Source organism: Uloborus diversus, chromosome 6 (assembly GCF_026930045.1).
Source record: "Uloborus diversus isolate 005 chromosome 6, Udiv.v.3.1, whole genome shotgun sequence".
Classification (NCBI taxonomy): domain Eukaryota; kingdom Metazoa; phylum Arthropoda; class Arachnida; order Araneae; family Uloboridae; genus Uloborus; species Uloborus diversus.
Genome location: NC_072736.1, coordinates 13903529 through 13921298, shown reverse-complemented (window position 1 = coordinate 13921298; position 17770 = coordinate 13903529). Strand labels below are relative to the sequence as shown.

Sequence of the window (17770 nt, the reverse complement as noted above, 5' to 3'; positions counted from 1 at the left end):
CGTACAATTTTAAAGAATAACAATGGTGAAACTTTGTTGTCTCACTTCCCGTACTTCTAGGACATTAAATCTCTCGTCCTTTCGAAAAAAGTCAAACACCATGAATGACTTTACTTGAGGAAGGTTATTGGATTGACCTTTCGTGAATCCTAGCCCCATGATGGAAAAAATGCTGGTTAAATGCTTTAAAAAGGCTGAAAAAGACAGTGCTATTCACCTCCTGAGGCGCAACACGGCATGGAAATGGAGCTCTGATCGGAACAGGGAAATGACGTCAGCTGCTGACGTTTTAGGCCACACCTCTTTTTTGCGCATCGCTCTTTAAAAAATTCATAAAAATCAATCGTTGGTTTTAAAAATCCGGCCATGGTGAATTTTAGTGTTTTGTAAGCCTATCAACATTGTGCAATAGTTAAAATTGGAATATTTGATTGGTTGATACTTCCCTATTCTAAAGAAAGCAAGTTGCCATTCATCTTCTTACGTTTATACATACAGCATGGAATTTGGTTTTTAAATATTCAAGATTAAAAAATTCTTCGGGGAAGTCATCAAACCCTGACATATTTCCTAACGTGACTGAAGATGCGTTTTTAAAACTTCAATTTCAAAAAATTTAAGAGAAGACAACTCAAACGCCCACCCTTACCTCAACTTTATCACAAAAAATTGACTGAAATTACATCATTCAGTTTTCAGTTTTGAAGGATTTCCAAGGAAGGAAGATTTATTAGTTTCACAGCCTTCCTCTCCTTCTTTTCCTCTAACGTCTCTCAAGGTAGCCTAAAATAGTGCTTTTATAAGTACTAATTTCGAAATATTTCATGGGAACGGTCACTGAAACCTTTTTCCTAACTAATATGACCCATTTCTTTAGCATTAGCACACTAGCTTAAAATTTCCCTTTTAGAAAATACTACTACGAAAACCCTCGAATTCTTTCCCTTCCCATGGATAGCATAAAATTGATCACAGTTTCAAAAAAAAAAACGGGAGGAATCTCCTCCCTTTTCCTCTATCTTTACCAAAACAGGGCCTAAAATTGAGTTTTTAACACTTCAATATTGAAAAAATTTCGAAGAGTCACTGAATCCTCTAACGCCACCAATGATAGTCTAAAATTGCGCCTTAAAGCCCTAGATTTTGAAAGTGTTAAGCAGGAGAGCACAAAAAATTCCTTTATTCTCCATTTTCATCAAACATCACACAGTTGGGACTAAAATTTCTGAGTGGAATCTCCAATTCCCTATTGTTAGATTGTTACCAAAACTAATCTAAACTTATCATAAGTTTTAGAAAATCATTCGGTAGGCAGGGAAACCTACGCCTCTCACCCTTTCCCTTCATTATACACAAAATTGTCCAAATTTGCGATTTTAGACGTCAGCTTTGAAGACTTTTCCGGTGACCGTGGGTGGTTTATCTGACCTCTAACGTCACCCTGCCCCCATCCCCCAAACCTCATCTCCGTACTAAAACTGCTTTTTCAAACTCTAATTTCGAAAAATTTCCAGGAAGAGCTCAAAGTTGCACAATATTGATCGATAGAAAAATGCTTTTTTTACTGGGTGGATTGATTTAATTCACAGAAAAAAAAAAAACTGAAAATTCCAACTAAATGAACTTTTTTTCATGTTATTTCGCGACAATCAAATTTTGAATTGGAAGTGGGAAGTCTACGGTGAACATATTCCACATTTTTTGGAGGTCACTTAATCAATCATGTTAAAATCCCATAATATCGTCCAATTTTGCAAAAAAAAAAAAAAAAGGGGGGGGAGAAAAAATCAGCACCGGGAGCGCCGTTCCCTAACCCTCACACATTTTTCGACCCCCCAATTTTCTCGTGCACCAACCGCATGTGATTGGGCATAAAGATTCTCAAAGCTACTTTTGCCTTACGTTCTTAAAATTTACTTATTTTTGTGGTCATTAATTCATTCATTTCTTAAGAAAAAAAGAAGTAAAAATCATGCGTGATATACAGCAGCTTAACTTCAAATTTTCGGCCCACCCGCAAAACCTGGTTTTAGGTCCCCTAGCCCTACTAAAAATCATATTAATCTACATTTGTAGTACAATTTTTCAAGTTTGTCAGTCTCACAATTCATTTTCAAACACGTATAAACACAGAGAGAGAGAGAGAGAAGGGGAGGAGGAGGTATATTGAGATTTTAGTTTATAAAGAGAGTTTGCCACAATGAGGAGAAAAAGAATGAGCAATATGAATTTAATTGTAAATATAATACTTGTACAAAAATATGAGATCGGGGGGAGTTTCTAAATTTTTAGTTCAGCAAACAGAATTTCAGACTATATTTGCAGTAATGAAGGCTCGGGGCTCTTCATCTTAAATTTTTCGAATTTGAAGTTTTAAAAGCGTGATTGTAAGTCTTTTTTTTTTTTTTTTTTTTTGTGACATAATGGAAAAGGGTCTGTGACTTTTTCCTGCTACTGTTATTAAAGTTCGAAAAACGCAACTTTAGAAGATCTTCGATGATGCTAAAACAACGACGCTTGGGAGTTTATCACCGGAAATTTTTCATAATTGAACTTCTAAGAATGCAATAAGCCCCCTTTGAAGACATAAGTTGCAAGGATGAGATTCGGAACTCTGCCTATAAGAGTGTTTTGAATTTCCAAAATAGCAACTTTAAACGTTCTTCAGTGATGTTAGAAGGATGGAAGGTTTAGGGGTCGTTCCCGTAAATTTTACGAAAATTTTTTACATACTTGATTGTGTACCACCTTTGGGGAAGGAGTTAGGGACTCCTCCGAAAATATCATTATATTAAAGTTCTAAAAACGTAATTTTGGACAAATCTTTGTTAATTTAATGAAACGGTGTCGGGGCACTGCCCAAGAAGTTTTTAATAATGGAACTTTTAAAAATGCAGTTGTAGACCACTTTTAAAGACGTTAGAAGAAGGGATTAAATTGGGCGAACTTTGCCCCGGAAATTTTTTTGTATATGGAGTTCCTAAAATGCAATTGCAGGCCACCTTTGATGACGTTAGAAGAAAGGATTGAATCGGTGACTCTGCCCAAGAATTTTCGAAACGGAAGTTCCAAAAACACAATATTAAAAAAAGGGAAAATTTTGTAGACCTTCTTTATAATTTTTTCAAAATTGAAGTAACTAAAATATTACTTCAAATTTTAAGTGTGATTGTTGCCATCATTAAAACACCTTTTTGGGTCTTCGATTTCGGAAAATTTCGGGGCAAAGTTCCAAACTCCCTCATCTCTTGCCCTAACATCATCGAAAGTGGTGCACAAATGCGTTTTTCTTCTTCGCTGGTGCTACAGCCTGTTGCAGGCCAAGACCGTCTCTCGAAGTCTTTCCCAGCTTACTCTTTCCCGTGCAACGGCACTCCATCAGTTCACTCCTACTACTTTTAAATCTTTTTCTATTCTATTCAAGAGTCACAACTGACTACAACTGTATTTATGTCGAGGACTGCTCCTGCATACTAAGTGCCTTGCCTCCAAAAAATCCTTTTCTACCCCATCCAGCCACCTGACGGGGGTCTCCCTCTTCGGTGTTTTCCTTCAATGTTGGAGAAGGTGATTCTTTTTGTGGGGAACGCACCTGCATATCGAAATAGTGGCCCAGCCACCTAATGCGAGACACCTTTATGACCTTTAAAATGTTAGGTTCACCATACTTTTTGTAGATTTCATGGTTATAAGCTCTTCTCCAACAGTTACCTTGTTTTATTGGTTCAAAAATCTTTCTTAAAATTTTTCTCTCAAAAATCAATGAAAGCTCTTCTGTCCTGTTGAGAGCCCAACATTCACTCCCATACAGTACAACAGGTCTTATCAATGTTTTATATAGAATTATTTTAGTTTTAATGCTGATGTAATTTCAGTTTTTAAAGCACCTATTAGCTATGGATAGCCTGTTTTTTAGCCTACTTTCCCAGTAAAAGTCAGAAAAAGAAGAAAAAAGCATGAAAGAAGGCTTAATGCATCTTAAAAATATCGTGAAAAAACAAAAAAAAGTCAAAAATAAATAAAATAATTAAATAAATATTGAAAAATTAAAAATTGGAAAGTAGGGTATTGAGATGGGGAAAAATGTCTGTCGGTCTGTCTGTCTGTCTGTCGGTCTGTCTGTCTGTCGGTCTGTCTGTCTGTCCCCCCCTAATAACTTTTGAATGAATAGTCCGATTCGAACAAACTTTTTTTTGTTCGAAAGATCTCGGCGAGGACACCTCATTCTCATATTTCACTTTTTGATTTGAACTATTTTTTGTTCAATTTTGAACAGTTCAAAAAAACTTAACATTAGCGCCTACGGGGAAATTCAAAGCAATTCCGAACTGTGAGGCGAATTTGCTTCAAACAAACTTTGTAGGAAAAAGCTTTTGATAAAAAACTTGTATATAAGATATCTTTTTGATTTGAACAATTTTCCGTTCAATTTTGAACAGTTCAAATCCCTTAACATTAGCGCCTACGGGGAAACTGAAAGTCAATGTAGATTCCGTACTTGAAGGCGGATTTACTTCAAACAAACTTTGTTGGAAATAGCTCTTGACGACCTACTCCCGACTCCGACTCCGAGAATTTAGGGGGACCTGACACCGACTCTGACTCCTGTTCCCGACAATTAATCGGACTCCGACTCCCCGACTTCGACTCTGACTTCGTAGCTTTGGCAAACATTTATACAAGGAGGACAAATGACTGACTCCGATTCTTGGATATTCGACTCCGACTCTTTTATCCCAAAATGAGATTGACTCCGACTCCGACTCCGCTGCTGTGGTTTTAACTGTGAAATAATTATTGTTGATATGATTTGTTTTTATTTTCACGCTAAAGTTTTAATTTAGGTATTTGGTTTTCGGTGAATAAACTCGAAAAATATGCGCAGACGATTTTTTTTTTTTTTTTTGACAATGAAAATTATTTCTTTAAGTTGACATTTTATTGTTTTTTTTTTTATTTTGGTAAGTGCATTAATTCGTTTAAAAAATTATTTTCGGCAACAGGGGAAAAAGAAACGATTTTTTTTTATATGATGTATTTATTTTAATGAACTTATTATTATTTTTTCGTTTAAAATATTAAAAAAAATATGTTTGAAAAAATTTGCGATTTTAGCTATTTTTGAGAATATTGATCAGGTACTAGAAAGTAGTATGGGTATACGGGAAAGTAGGCTCGTCTAGTTCTAGACGGAACTTCTTGTAATCTCAATATATAGGTCATTGCAGCTAGAGATCATTGTGCCCAGGTATTTAAACTGCTCAACATTCTCAAATGTGTGGTTATTTACCTTCAAAGGGGCTGTATCTACATTTCTGTATCGTGCAATCATAAATTTAGTTTCATTTTCATTGATGGTTAGACCCATCTTGCCTACTGCATTCTCAAGTAAGGTAAAAGCTTCAATAACAGCTTGCTTAGTTCGCCCAATAATATCAATGTCATCCGCAAAAGCAAGCAGTTGGACTGTTCTGTGTAGGATGTTTCCGCTAGGATTCTGAGCCTTGAACTGCTTTTTCTGTGTTTTTAGGATGCTATATAAAGGGGGTGAAAGATAAGACTTCAGGAATTCTTTTGATATCGAAACTCCCAAAGCGCAATTTTAGATGATCTTCGATAATTTTAAAAAACGGGGGTTCAGAGGCTTTCCCCCAGGAATTTTTCAAAATTGAATTGCTTTTGATAACCTGACAAAAACGATAAGGTTCCTGGGCCCTCCCGGTTTTAAATCCCCAAATTTTGAGCAATTTTCGATGTTATCGAGATAACGGATGGTTTGAGTCCCTCCCCCGAAAATTTTTCTATATAAAAGCCTTAGAAAAGCAAACGTGGACCATATTTAAAAATAAGAAAAGGTTTTCAGGATTCTCTCCTGGAATTTGTTTTACTACTGATCCAAAAACTCAATTTTAGACGATCTTGAATGATATTATATCTCTATGGGGTCCCAGAACCAATATAAGTTTTCAAACCAAGTTTAATTTATGGAAAAAAAATAATAAAATTAAATATACACAAAAAGGTTTTCGGGCCCCTTCCGACTTCCTCCCCCCCCCCCCCCCAATTCAGATCATACACAAAAAACTTCTCTTGACTGTCTTTCTCAAGATTCCTTATGGTCAGGACTTTTTCCTTCTTTTGCAGGGATTTTCCTCTCCACTTTTTGCTCCGTGCCAAGGTTTAGTTTTCGCACATGGAACATGGAAGGTGGTATGTTGGCCCTTTTTTTCCACTTATGGGCCGATTACTGAATAGGCCGTGGCCTTGGGTCCCTGCAATTTAGAAGCCCCAAATTGACTGAAAATGTTTGAAAAAAATGGCCAAAATTGTAATGTTTGGCTACAAAAGGGCCCCCGATATCTTAATCGGAGGTCCACGTCGATAGGTTCTGAGGTTCAAGGAGGTCCCATAACCTATATAAGCTTTTCAAACTAAGTTTGATTTACGAAAATTTTTTATAAAATTGAATGAAAACAAAGCTCAAAAAATTTTTGGGCTCCTTCCGACTCTGGGCCCCACCGCGTTGCAAGGCGGTGCGGTACGTAGTTACGCCAGTGGTGATATAGAAATTTGAAGGAAGACGGATAATTGCGGCAGTTTCCCTTGCTCGAATCAGAAAAATCGGTCGGCACTTTTTGCATTTGTACTACCATTCTGTAAAGGGCCCCACCAGATTTCTCCGATTGGGCCCCGCATGTGCTAAGGCTGGCTCTGCTCGCGCAGCTCCCGCAAAGAGCAGCACTGCGAAATTCTCACCAACCATTTTGGCAGCTTTCAAATTTCGCCAATGCAATGTAATTAAGAGGGTTTCAAAATTTGCTGCCGGGAACTTTGGGCACAATGTGCTCGGCGGGAGGGGGGGGGGGGCATTTTTTTTATTCAACGAACTTCCATTATAGCACAGGAATCGCTGTGCAGGTACTGCTTGTATGTTATATACTGAACTACTTGCAGGGCCGGATTTAGGGGAGGGCAGGCGGGGCCTCCACAACAAAGGGGTCCCCACAATAAAATTTTTACAAAATATCCTAACTTTCACGGGTTGAAAACATCGGATATATACATATACATCAAAATATTCGGATATATATCAAAGTATTGAATATTTTCGAAAATATGATCTCTTTGAAACTTGATTAGGGGCCTCCATTCCTTCGTTGCCCCGAGCCCTCCACACTTCCAAATCAGGCCCTGACTACTTGATTAACAAATCTGAAGATCAAGCAAAGGCAACCTTAAAACATCCTATTTTTAACTGTTTGATACTTAATCACAAAATTAGTAATAAAATTACAATGGAAAAAAAATTTTGAGAAATGATGTCATAAGAAAATTTTTAAAATACATGTGGAACAATATGAAAAATGTGAAGAAAAAAAATAAATTAGAAATAAAAATTTTAAGACAGGATTAATATGGAAAAAATGTCTGAATCTGAGAAACTTGAAATGTTTGCATGTTCTTTACCAGAGTATTAGAATTCTCCAAATTTTGTTACCAAAACTGGAGATCAATTTTCTGTAATAAAATCTTAAAAAACTCAAGATTAAAAACTGGTGAACAATATTAATTTTTACAGACGGCATTTGCTAATAAATTTGAATGCAACTGAATTGACATTTTCGAGTGGGCATGGCAAGAAGAACTACAAGCCGTTTTTTTTTTTTTTTTTTTTTTTTTTTGCAAAAAAAAAAAAAAAAAAGATAAGAGTGATTGAAAATAATGGTCAACACAAAATTTTTCAAGTCAAAGGAATAGATTCACATAATAAATTAAAACGATCGAGTTTCTCAAAAGCGGATGCAATCGGATTTTGAAATGCGTGAAAAATCGGGACTAAGTCAACAAATCATTAAAACAAGCTCCAAATGCATGAACTTAATAACAATCTGCAAAAACTGCCAAATAAGCTGAAGGAACTGCAAAATTAAAAGCAAAATCACACTTTTGGCGCTAGTCTGTCCAATTTTGGCGCCATAAAAGTCCATTTAGCGGCCTTTTTGAGCAGTTTGGGGCAGCTGGCACATCCCTGAGAGTTTTAACTTTTAAGCGGAACCACTTCAGAGAAACTACATTCAAAATAGAAATGTCTGTAAAGCTGAAAACCAACTAATTAGTAAAAGTAAAGCAAACTTTTTATTCAGTTAAAAACATTTTAATAAAATATTTCTTATGTATACATTTCTTATTTTTCAGACGAGATAATTTGCAATTTATAAAATTGAATATAACTTTAAAATAGGCACTGAACTAGCCATAACAATTCCAATATGACAAAAACATTTATTACAGAAGCCATCAATAGTTTAAAATGGCAGAGAGAGCAATGGGAACTGTGGGTTAAGAAAAATAGGAACAATTAACAATACAAACTTTTCTTATTGGGCCATTCCAGAAAAAAAGCTGCCATTTTCTCTTGCACGAGAAAGCTCATATTTCAGTAAAAAGTAATAAATTTAAAAGGCAATGAACAAAAGTTTTTGCTGAAGAAATCTCACATATGTTTGCGATTTCTCAAGTAACAAAATTTTGTTCATTACCCATCATGTTTAGAAGAAAATGGCCGTTTGCCTGTGGAATAGCCCTATAATTACTTTCATTTATTAGTTGTTATAAATATTTTTTATTATTACATTAAAGATGATTTACTTATTTATCTTAATACATAATATTTATTAAAAGTTCCCTTGAATGAAAATTTAATAGAAACAATTTTTTAAATATTTCTAGGAAGTTCATGTGCCTGTCGTGTCTTTCCAATTGGCGGCCATGGCTGTAATTTTTGTAAGTGCTTTCTATTACACAGTGCAATAATTAATTGAACTAATAAAGAGTAACCTTTATAATAGGTATTTAGCATTTGCTGGCCTTAATATCAAAGCATCCAAAATACATTTTACAAATATTAAGCTTTAAATATAATCTTTTGTACAATAAATTTCTGAATACAAAAAATGCACAATTTACAAAATGCTGAGAATTATATACATAAAAATATGTTTGAGCAATATACAGAGGATGATCTAAAATTTCCTCCAAAGATCAAGACGATGAGCCCTTCTGATATAATCTGTTGCTTGCAATACCATTTAGCGAGCATGCCAAGAGTTTCGTTGGTATCATCTGATTGGCATTGTACCTGTAATAATCCATAGAACTTTGCGGATCCCTTACACTCTTTTGAGACTTAACAGGCGTCTTACTGAAAGATGTCAGTATCGTTGGCGGCAATGACTGAATCGTCGATTCAACTCGACCAACTTCAAGCCATAAAGGCCTACTTTTGATATTATTATCCCATGAAGATGAATTAGGCTTAACGTGTTCTGTAACGTTGGGAAGCTGTCCAGAATCCACATGCCAGCTGATTGGACGGCCATTGTGTGGAAGCAAGATGTCCGTCCCGTCCCCGTTCGGCAGAGAAGTAGTTCGATTGAACCTCAAGGGATCTTTGCTTCCGAGATGCCTCTGCCTGGAGCAGGTAGGTACAGTTTTGGGCAACATCAAGAGAGACCGATCATTGCAGAGCGCAGATATCAAGGGTAAGTCTAAATCACGACTTCGCTGCCTCAGTTGCTGGATATCTAACACATCTACGGATGACGCTTGTTGAGGTAGTACAGACCCCTCCTTGCTGGGACGTGATAATGGAATTTTAACAGGCACCTGGAAACAAATGTAAATGATGAGTTCTAAAAAATAGTGTTAACAAGAAAACTGCACAAGCTGCAAACCAATAGAGAAGTGAGTACAATGAAAGAACAGAGTAAATAAAACAAATTTTTGACTGATGAAGGAGCTCCACTTTAACCTTTGTTGGCAACCTAAATGCTCCATTTCTTTTTCGGTAGACCTAGGTGCTAAGCCTTTGAATATATTTATTCATTCTGCTTATAGTCTGCAATTTTAACAAATGAAATTTCTCTTAAATTTAATTTTGATAACAAACACTATGAACTAGCATGTAACTTAGTTTCTTTACATTGCTGCTAATGTTTTTCCAATGTCATCTTTGAATAAAATTATATTTTTCATTTAATATACAGTCTACTGTTTTGTTCTACTCTCAGGCCATTGACAGCCTTGAAATAGCTTATCTGTTGCATTTTCGTGACACTTGGTGTTTTATTTTGGTTATTTTTTTACTTGACTCATATTTTAAACTAGAGCATTTTTGTTCATTTTTTATTCAAAATTAAGTTCTAATTAATTGAGCTCCAGGACAACTAAAGCTGCTAGGCATTGTATCAATATTGCTATCGATATAAATTTTGGTTGTCGTTAAAATAAAACTTATTTTTAAATGAATATTTTAAATCAACTAAAAGAAATTCATTGTTACTCTTAAACACTACCAATAACTTTGAATGATAAAATATAATGACTTATTTTTATAATCATTGCATGTGCAATTTCAATTTAATACTTTCTCTACATCAGAAGACATAAATTTTCCAGAGTTTAAACTAGCTTAGTTTTTTTGAATACTAATTTTATTTGGCAAAATATTCTGAAAATCCACTTTTTAAAGATTACCAATTATTTATGAAATGGAAAGTTCTTTTCGGGTTTTCATAAAAAGACAGATTTCTGTCCACAAGACAGATGAGTGGCACCCCTGCTATTAGATGTCTACTCTATGCCTAATCCTTATAATTAGCTGAATGACAGACTTTTAAGTTTAATATTCATTCAACAAAATGAGTACCTTGAGTAAGTACAAGCAATGTTACATTTTGGTCAAATTTAGTTTATGACAGAAATTTTTCCACAAATTAATAAATGTTTGATGCAACAACAGTCAATTTTAGGCAACACCCTAATACTGAGTTATAATAACCACTTCTACCAAAATCCAATAATTTTTGTTTTTCCAAGTCTTTTTAATTAGACCTGAAACAACTAAGTTTATTTGTAATTTAATAGAGTGTAATTAAATATAAAATAAATCTTTATTAATCAAGTATAAAATTCTATCTGCATTCCTAAAGTAGCATGAGCAAAATTTCCCTGGGCTTGGGTGTGAAAGTTAGATAGAACCAGAAAAAAAAATAAGAAAAATTGATGACTACTTTTCTCATAACTGGTATTTTTGACTGACTGTTTTTGCTCCAAAGTAGAGAAATATCCATTAGAAAATAAAGGAAGAAAAACTTACTTTTTGAGAATTTTCTGAAAAGTGCTGCTTTGGTATGAATTCAGCAGAACTGTCAGATGGTGACACAGCACAGCCCACTTCATTTCTATATGCTGGAGGAGGGGGAATGCATGGGAAATCAGTTTCTCCATCGAGTTCATTATACACATCAGGCAAAGACAGCTGCCTGCTTTTCGATCTGCAATGATCTGAATCTTTTGAAGAGTTCAAGGAATCTTTGAAGCTAAAAGTACTGTTCTGACTCTGGACGGCATAATCAGTCATATTAAGACTGATTTCACTCTGACTATTGAGATTTCTTCCAAGCCTCTGGGATTTAAGAGACATTATGCTGTCATTAACTAACGTTTCTGGATCGCAGTCGCCGATCGGAGCATACAAATTGGGCTCCGAGCCACATGCAAGTATACGGCGATTGTTGAACAAAGTCAGAGGTAGTCTTTGGTCTCTACTCAGCGACGATACACCAATCCTAGTAGTTGTTCTTCCATGCGAAGAAACTTGGTTTTGAGCATAATGCCTGTTTGGTTTCTGAGCACTTAACGGAATATGAGAATCAAAAGCAGTTTGTGAGTAAATTGGTTTTTGATTTGAGCTTACACAACCCACATTAAGGGATGGAGTCCTGCGCACATCCACTTTACTAGATGACATTCCCAGAAGTTGTTTTGTGACAGTAGGATTTGAACTAGTACTGGGATTAATGGTTGAGGTATGTGACGATTTTGCAGGGGTTACAAGAGGCACTGTCACAGCATCATACACACTTGCTGTCCTTACATGTTTGTCGACAAAAGTTGATATGCAAACTTTGTGCATGACTTTTTCTGCCTGGGCTGTTTTGACTGGAAGTTCTTCAAAAGAATCACACTTAACCCAATGACTGCCATCGTTCGAGCTTTGGGAAATAAGACTGCTGCCGACTTTAAGAGTAGAGCCACTTGTAAGGGATAGTGAGCTGCAAGTGCTGTCAGTGTTTGATGTGCAGCTGCTTCTTGACATCAAAGTTGATGTTGGAGTTGTAGAAACACTATTTCCAGATTCCGGATTCCAAAGATGACCTGTACTGTTGCAGTTTACTGTAAAAGACCATGTAAAGATTAAGAAAACCTTTTTTTTCCAAAAAAAAAAAGAAAAAAAAAAGACATAATTGAAGCCAAATAACTTAGATTTTTAAGGATTTAACCATACTAATGCAAATTTATACAAACATTAGTTTCAAGGACATGAAAAGTTATGTTTCTGCGATTGAATAAATATATATTTTTTGTAATAGTTTAATACTAAAAAAAAAGTTTAATTTTTAAGTCATACATTCCTTTTATATAAAAATACCTTGCATTTCTCCAGTATTGAAGTAATTATATCATTTTTATTCAGTACATGTGCATGGCAGCAGTTTCACACACAGCAAAAAAAGTAGTCGCTGATATGCTGGTTGCATTTGCGCATTTATTAATCGCGAATATTGATTTATTATTAACATGTTAAAATGTTTTTCTGCTAGTGTTTTTGTTAGATTTTTTATTTAAACTTTCACAAAAAGTGAAAGAATCGCTTAATTTGATTAAAAAAAAAGAATCATTAAAAATACGTTTTTGCATCATGCAGAATCAATCGTTTTTTTGATGTAAACATTGCATCACGCTGTGACATCATTCGTGCAATCGGTCTCGATAACTCAGTCAAATGAATGAACTTTTCTGTGAACCGAGTCACCAGTTCATTGTATCTTACAACCGCGAGTTTTTTTTAGATTGAGTTACTTTTTGATTGGCAACACATCTTTAACTTTCTTGCATTGGCAACACATCTTGTGTTTTGCATATTCTTAATTTGAAAGCCATGTGAAGACTTTAAATACTTTGAACGATCTTTTTCGCTCTATCTCTCACCTCTCATAGCCGTCATGTGTTGCATGTAGTAATTTGTCGTAATTTGTGATGTCTGCCAGTGCTCTTTACTCCTGGCAGGTCGTAATACAACGTGATGTCAATTTTAAAGTTCTAAAATGCCTTTAGGCTATTTCGTGTGTTACGGAAATGCTTTATATTCCATGGAACCAGCATGTTCGTAAATTGAACTTCGTTTCGTTGTATCATAGCGGCTGATATATTTATTTTTCAAAATTTTTTAAAAATATTAATAAGGATGTTGTTCTACAACTTAAGCAATCTCTAAAGATAATAAATACAGATTTTCCTTGAGGAAAAATGCTCCACGTGCTTTTTATTTTCTTCAACTTCAGGCTGTGGACATGTTTTGCAGGTTCACTTCTACTAGCGCTGTAGTCAGTCTAATTTCACTACACTTAATGCTCACAGTTTTGACAAAGGAAATAAGCTTTTCTACCCTTAATTCAACTTTTGATCAGTGTAAATATTCCTCTAAGTAGAAAACCGAACAAACAATTGGAAAATTTCTGAACTTTAGAGAGGGGAAAACATACAGCTGATTTTTTGGACACATAAACAAAGCATTATTTGCAATGAAATGAAACAGAACTTTATGAAATTTGCGTATAAATATAAATGACATATAATGGAGAAGTACAAATGATGCTTTACTGTATTTTCTTTAAACTAGTAGCACTTAACTTTTACAGACAAAAATTCTAGTATAACGAAAAACAAAAATTTCTTAGTATGAAAAATGACAAATTTTACTGAACAAGAACATTGATATAAAAATGTCATAATTTTGATAGAAAGTAAGCTTACTTGCAGGGGAATAAGGTGTCAAGGAACGATCTGAAAAGCATGAAATGCTTTGACTTTTATATTTAATGTCTGATGAAAACTTGCACCCATTGAGTAAGGGTAAAACTTCCATGGAATGATGTTGAGGAATGCATTGGCTATCTACTTTACACTCTGAGAAAAAATTAAAACAAATTGAAATACATAGTACATGTAATAAGAGATACTCATTAGCATTACATTAAACATTTCATGGCAACAAATATTTTATTCTACTAACATATTCATGCATAAATATAGTTTAGTTTTTATACTTATATTAAATTCCAATTGAAAGATCAAATGAATATACAATGAAGAACAATTAACACCAAAATGGTTGTCCTAAAAAGTTGGCTAACACTAACTGTAGATACAAAAAACCATAAAATTGACACAGAAAGAAAAAAAGAAAAACACTTCTCAAACAACCAAACTTCCTTTCCTTTGTTGAATAATCTATCAGATCTTTTGGTAAATTTTTATTTTCTTAGAAAGAAGAAAATAGACAATAGTGCTAACCTTGCTAGGTTACCATGCTTGTTTGGGTAAGTAGAAGGCATTATTGATGTTGACAAAACAGAATTGATTACATTGACAAAAAGAAAAGATAAATTGTGAATAAATTAAACAATTTCTTCAATATGATAAGTACAGGAAAATTTGGAATATAATTAATCAGATATTTTACCGAGATAAAAACAACAAAAATGAGCTTTTAGCATCTTATGCTCAGCAGATAAACACATTAACTTATTCAACATGCTTAACCCCTCCTCCCTTTGTCACGAAACGTCATGCTTTATCTTACCACCCTGTTGTCATAAGTCACATTAAATTACATAAACATATTGTTGCAAAAAACTAATTCTAACCAAAAAGGTGAAAAGGTACACTTTTTGTTACCTCTTCTCCTCCCTTGTCTCCAAGGGCAGATTCAGGGAAGGGTCAAAGGGTCAGTTAACTCCTCTGTGACAAGAAATTTAAAACTAGAACGGCATTCTGGTATTTTGTTAAAGCAAATTTTACTGTATATTTTTAACATAACCAATAACTATATGATCTCATTGCCAATAATTATCATAATACAGCCAATACCTGAATTTGACATTTACTTTTCGTGTTGATTTTATTCAGATAAATTATAAGTAACGTATTTAAAAACAACATGAATGAATAAATAAACTAATATAGCACCATAAAATACTTTTTTTTTTTTAAACTTGGATCAAACTGTTTCATTTATTTTTAATTTAAACATACTTATGAGGTTGCTTAACTGGCCAATAACTAAGCTACTTCCCCAATATTAATTTTTTTTCCATCCAAAAAAGTCGACAAGAATGTAAAATTTTCGTCTTCAAAAGAGCAATAAGATAATTGGACATTTAGTTAATTGGAGTTCAGGTAAGTGCCACTCAACTGTAGTTGGAATCAAGTTTTGTTCGTATTAACAACTAACTTCATCAGTCAATACTTAACTATACTACACTTCAGGATCCCCTGTAACTACCACTACATGTGGATGGGGCTTTGAAGAGAGCTTTGGTTTTTGATCCAGACCAGGAGTTAAGCAACCCCTGATCTAGAGGTATTAAATTAGATTGGGAAATTGGAGGCCTATTTGAACACAAATTTAATGTGCCCCAATGAAAATGGAGGATCTTTGATCGGCTGGCATCTAAACCTGAGCCTTCAGTTAAGAGTCGGATGCCTTACCAATCAGGCCACCACAGGCTCAGTCAATATTTAGAGTAAACTATTCTCTCAGAAAAACGCTTAAATTTGTTATATAATTCTAACAGGTTACTTAACTCTTAAGTAAAAAATTAAAAAATAATTTCATATAAAATCAAGACTTACTATCTAAATCTACATTGTTCCAAGGCATGCCACACATCTTCATATTTACAGGTTTCAAGCTCTTTTCTACAAGGGAATTTTCTTCATTCCCATTAAAATTGACAGCGGAGTTTTCCACTTTTAATTTTGATCTGCTTTTTGACAAAGTATTTTGTTTCTTTTCCCATGCTTGATCCCATTTATCAGTATAAATGTAAGCTTCACGATATGGTTTACCCCCTGAAAAACAAAAAACACTTTGAAAAAAAAAGAATATATATTTATATTTTAAATGAAATTTTATGACTTCTTGAAAAACACTGCTTAATGTGAAAAAGGTTCTTGAGACAAAAAGTATGTGTACCGAATTGGAGCTGGATGTCATTTCATTGAACCTGAGATCACCTTAAAATACATATTCTAAGAACTTTTGCCAACAACCAAAAGAACTTACGATTGGAATGAATAACTAACTTTTGCGACATACATGTTAATGTCGGGTAAAAGGGTCCTTTTTATAACCAAAACAACATTGAATGATCTTAAAATTCACAAACAAGTGTTACATATTAATATCAGTTACTATTTCTCTGATACATCAAAGAATTTTAATTTGATACAAGCTTTCTTTCTACTACATTCACCACTAATTAAATACAAAGCAATTAAAAGCTTTCTTAATAAGAAAAACTAAAATTCAATTTACCATCTATTTCCAGCTGTTTCAGGTCTGCGACTCGATTTTGATTAGCCATGTGAAAATGGTGAGTTGTTTTACATATCCAGAGTAAATGTTTAGCCAAATCTTCACTTTGGAGAAAATAAGTAAACCTTCTACATTCTGGACTGCCCTCAGACAAAATTTCGAACTTCTTTTTCTAAAAAAAGAACGTATATTACTATAAACTCCCATTCAGTGTAAATCAAAATAATTTGAAAACATTAATTTTGAAAAATGTTAATTGAAAAACTTCATGAAAAAATTCATACAGGAAAAATCAAACTAATATTTCCTTTTTTATTTATTTTACTAAATAATGAACAATTTTCTTGTTTGCAATCGTTACCCTTAGAATTAAAAGCGATTCCCTATAAAGTATTTGAAACGAAATATGCTGCAAGGGGCAGGAAACTTGAAATAAGTTGGCTTTCACAAAAAACTAGGAATATTTTCCTGCATTTTTAAGTAATCAAATTAAAAAGGAAAATGAAATGTAACTAACATGTTTATGAAGAAAATTGATATTCAGATTAACTTTCCCCCCTCTTTCTTTTATTTCTCTTCTTTCCATTTCTAAACCTTAAAGTGTTAAACCTTGCTACAAGTTATTTTCTATTTTAGTTTTTAACGGTGAAACATTGCTTTTAATGCATTTATTTTCATCTTTTAAAAATATTCTATTGTATTTTTAATTTATACATTTAAAAAAATTGCGCTCCTGACGAGTTTTTATACAGTCGAGTCCCGACTTACGCGAGGGATGCGTTCCAAGACCACTCACGTAAGTTGAAATTTCGCGTTGTAGAAAAGGGTATGTGTAAAAACTTTTATAAGCATATCCAATTATTTTAGACACTTGTGAAGACTACCTCAAACTGTTAAAAACCATTTCTTAACTAAACATTACTGTTTCTTAAATACAAAACTGAGTTTTTATTTGTATTTTTTTAAAAAATAACGTTTTATTACACAGAAAATGCTTCTACAATGCACAGAATCAATGATTAATGGGAAAGAAAGGTATAAAATAAGTCACTATGGTACGTACAGTATGTAGAACAAAAACAAATGAACTATAGTTGTAATGTATAGTAGATCCAGTAATGATAATTTTAACTTAGGAAAATTAAGATGTATGCTGTGTGATCAAACCGTTATCCTTATATATTGTTAAATATACAATACAGTTGCTTCACTAGTTCTTTTATAACGTTTCCATCTATGACAAAACCCCTCTTAATGATTTCTTAAATTCACAATATAAGAGCAGCTTCCATTTTCATAATTTTTGCATTTTGCTTAGATGCTACT

General features: G+C 33.9%; 2 protein-coding genes across 2 annotated transcripts in view; one reads left to right on the top strand and one right to left on the bottom strand.

Annotated features, from left to right (window-relative positions):
- LOC129223730 (tubulin-specific chaperone E-like) overlaps window positions 1-17770 on the top strand; it is a 310220-nt gene that overhangs the window by 121529 nt on the left and 170921 nt on the right. The window lies entirely within an intron of this gene.
- The window catches only part of LOC129223729 (tyrosine-protein phosphatase 1-like), a 35565-nt gene continuing 25940 nt past the window's right edge, over window positions 8146-17770 (bottom strand). The window contains exons 9-13 of the mRNA XM_054858083.1: window positions 16445-16616; window positions 15760-15978; window positions 13879-14031; window positions 11159-12237; window positions 8146-9666 (exon numbers count right to left, since the gene is read on the bottom strand). Of these exons, the coding sequence (XP_054714058.1) occupies window positions 9043-9666; window positions 11159-12237; window positions 13879-14031; window positions 15760-15978; window positions 16445-16616 (2247 nt within the window). The 3' untranslated portion in view covers window positions 8146-9042. The remainder of the gene's footprint in view (window positions 9667-11158; window positions 12238-13878; window positions 14032-15759; window positions 15979-16444; window positions 16617-17770) is intronic.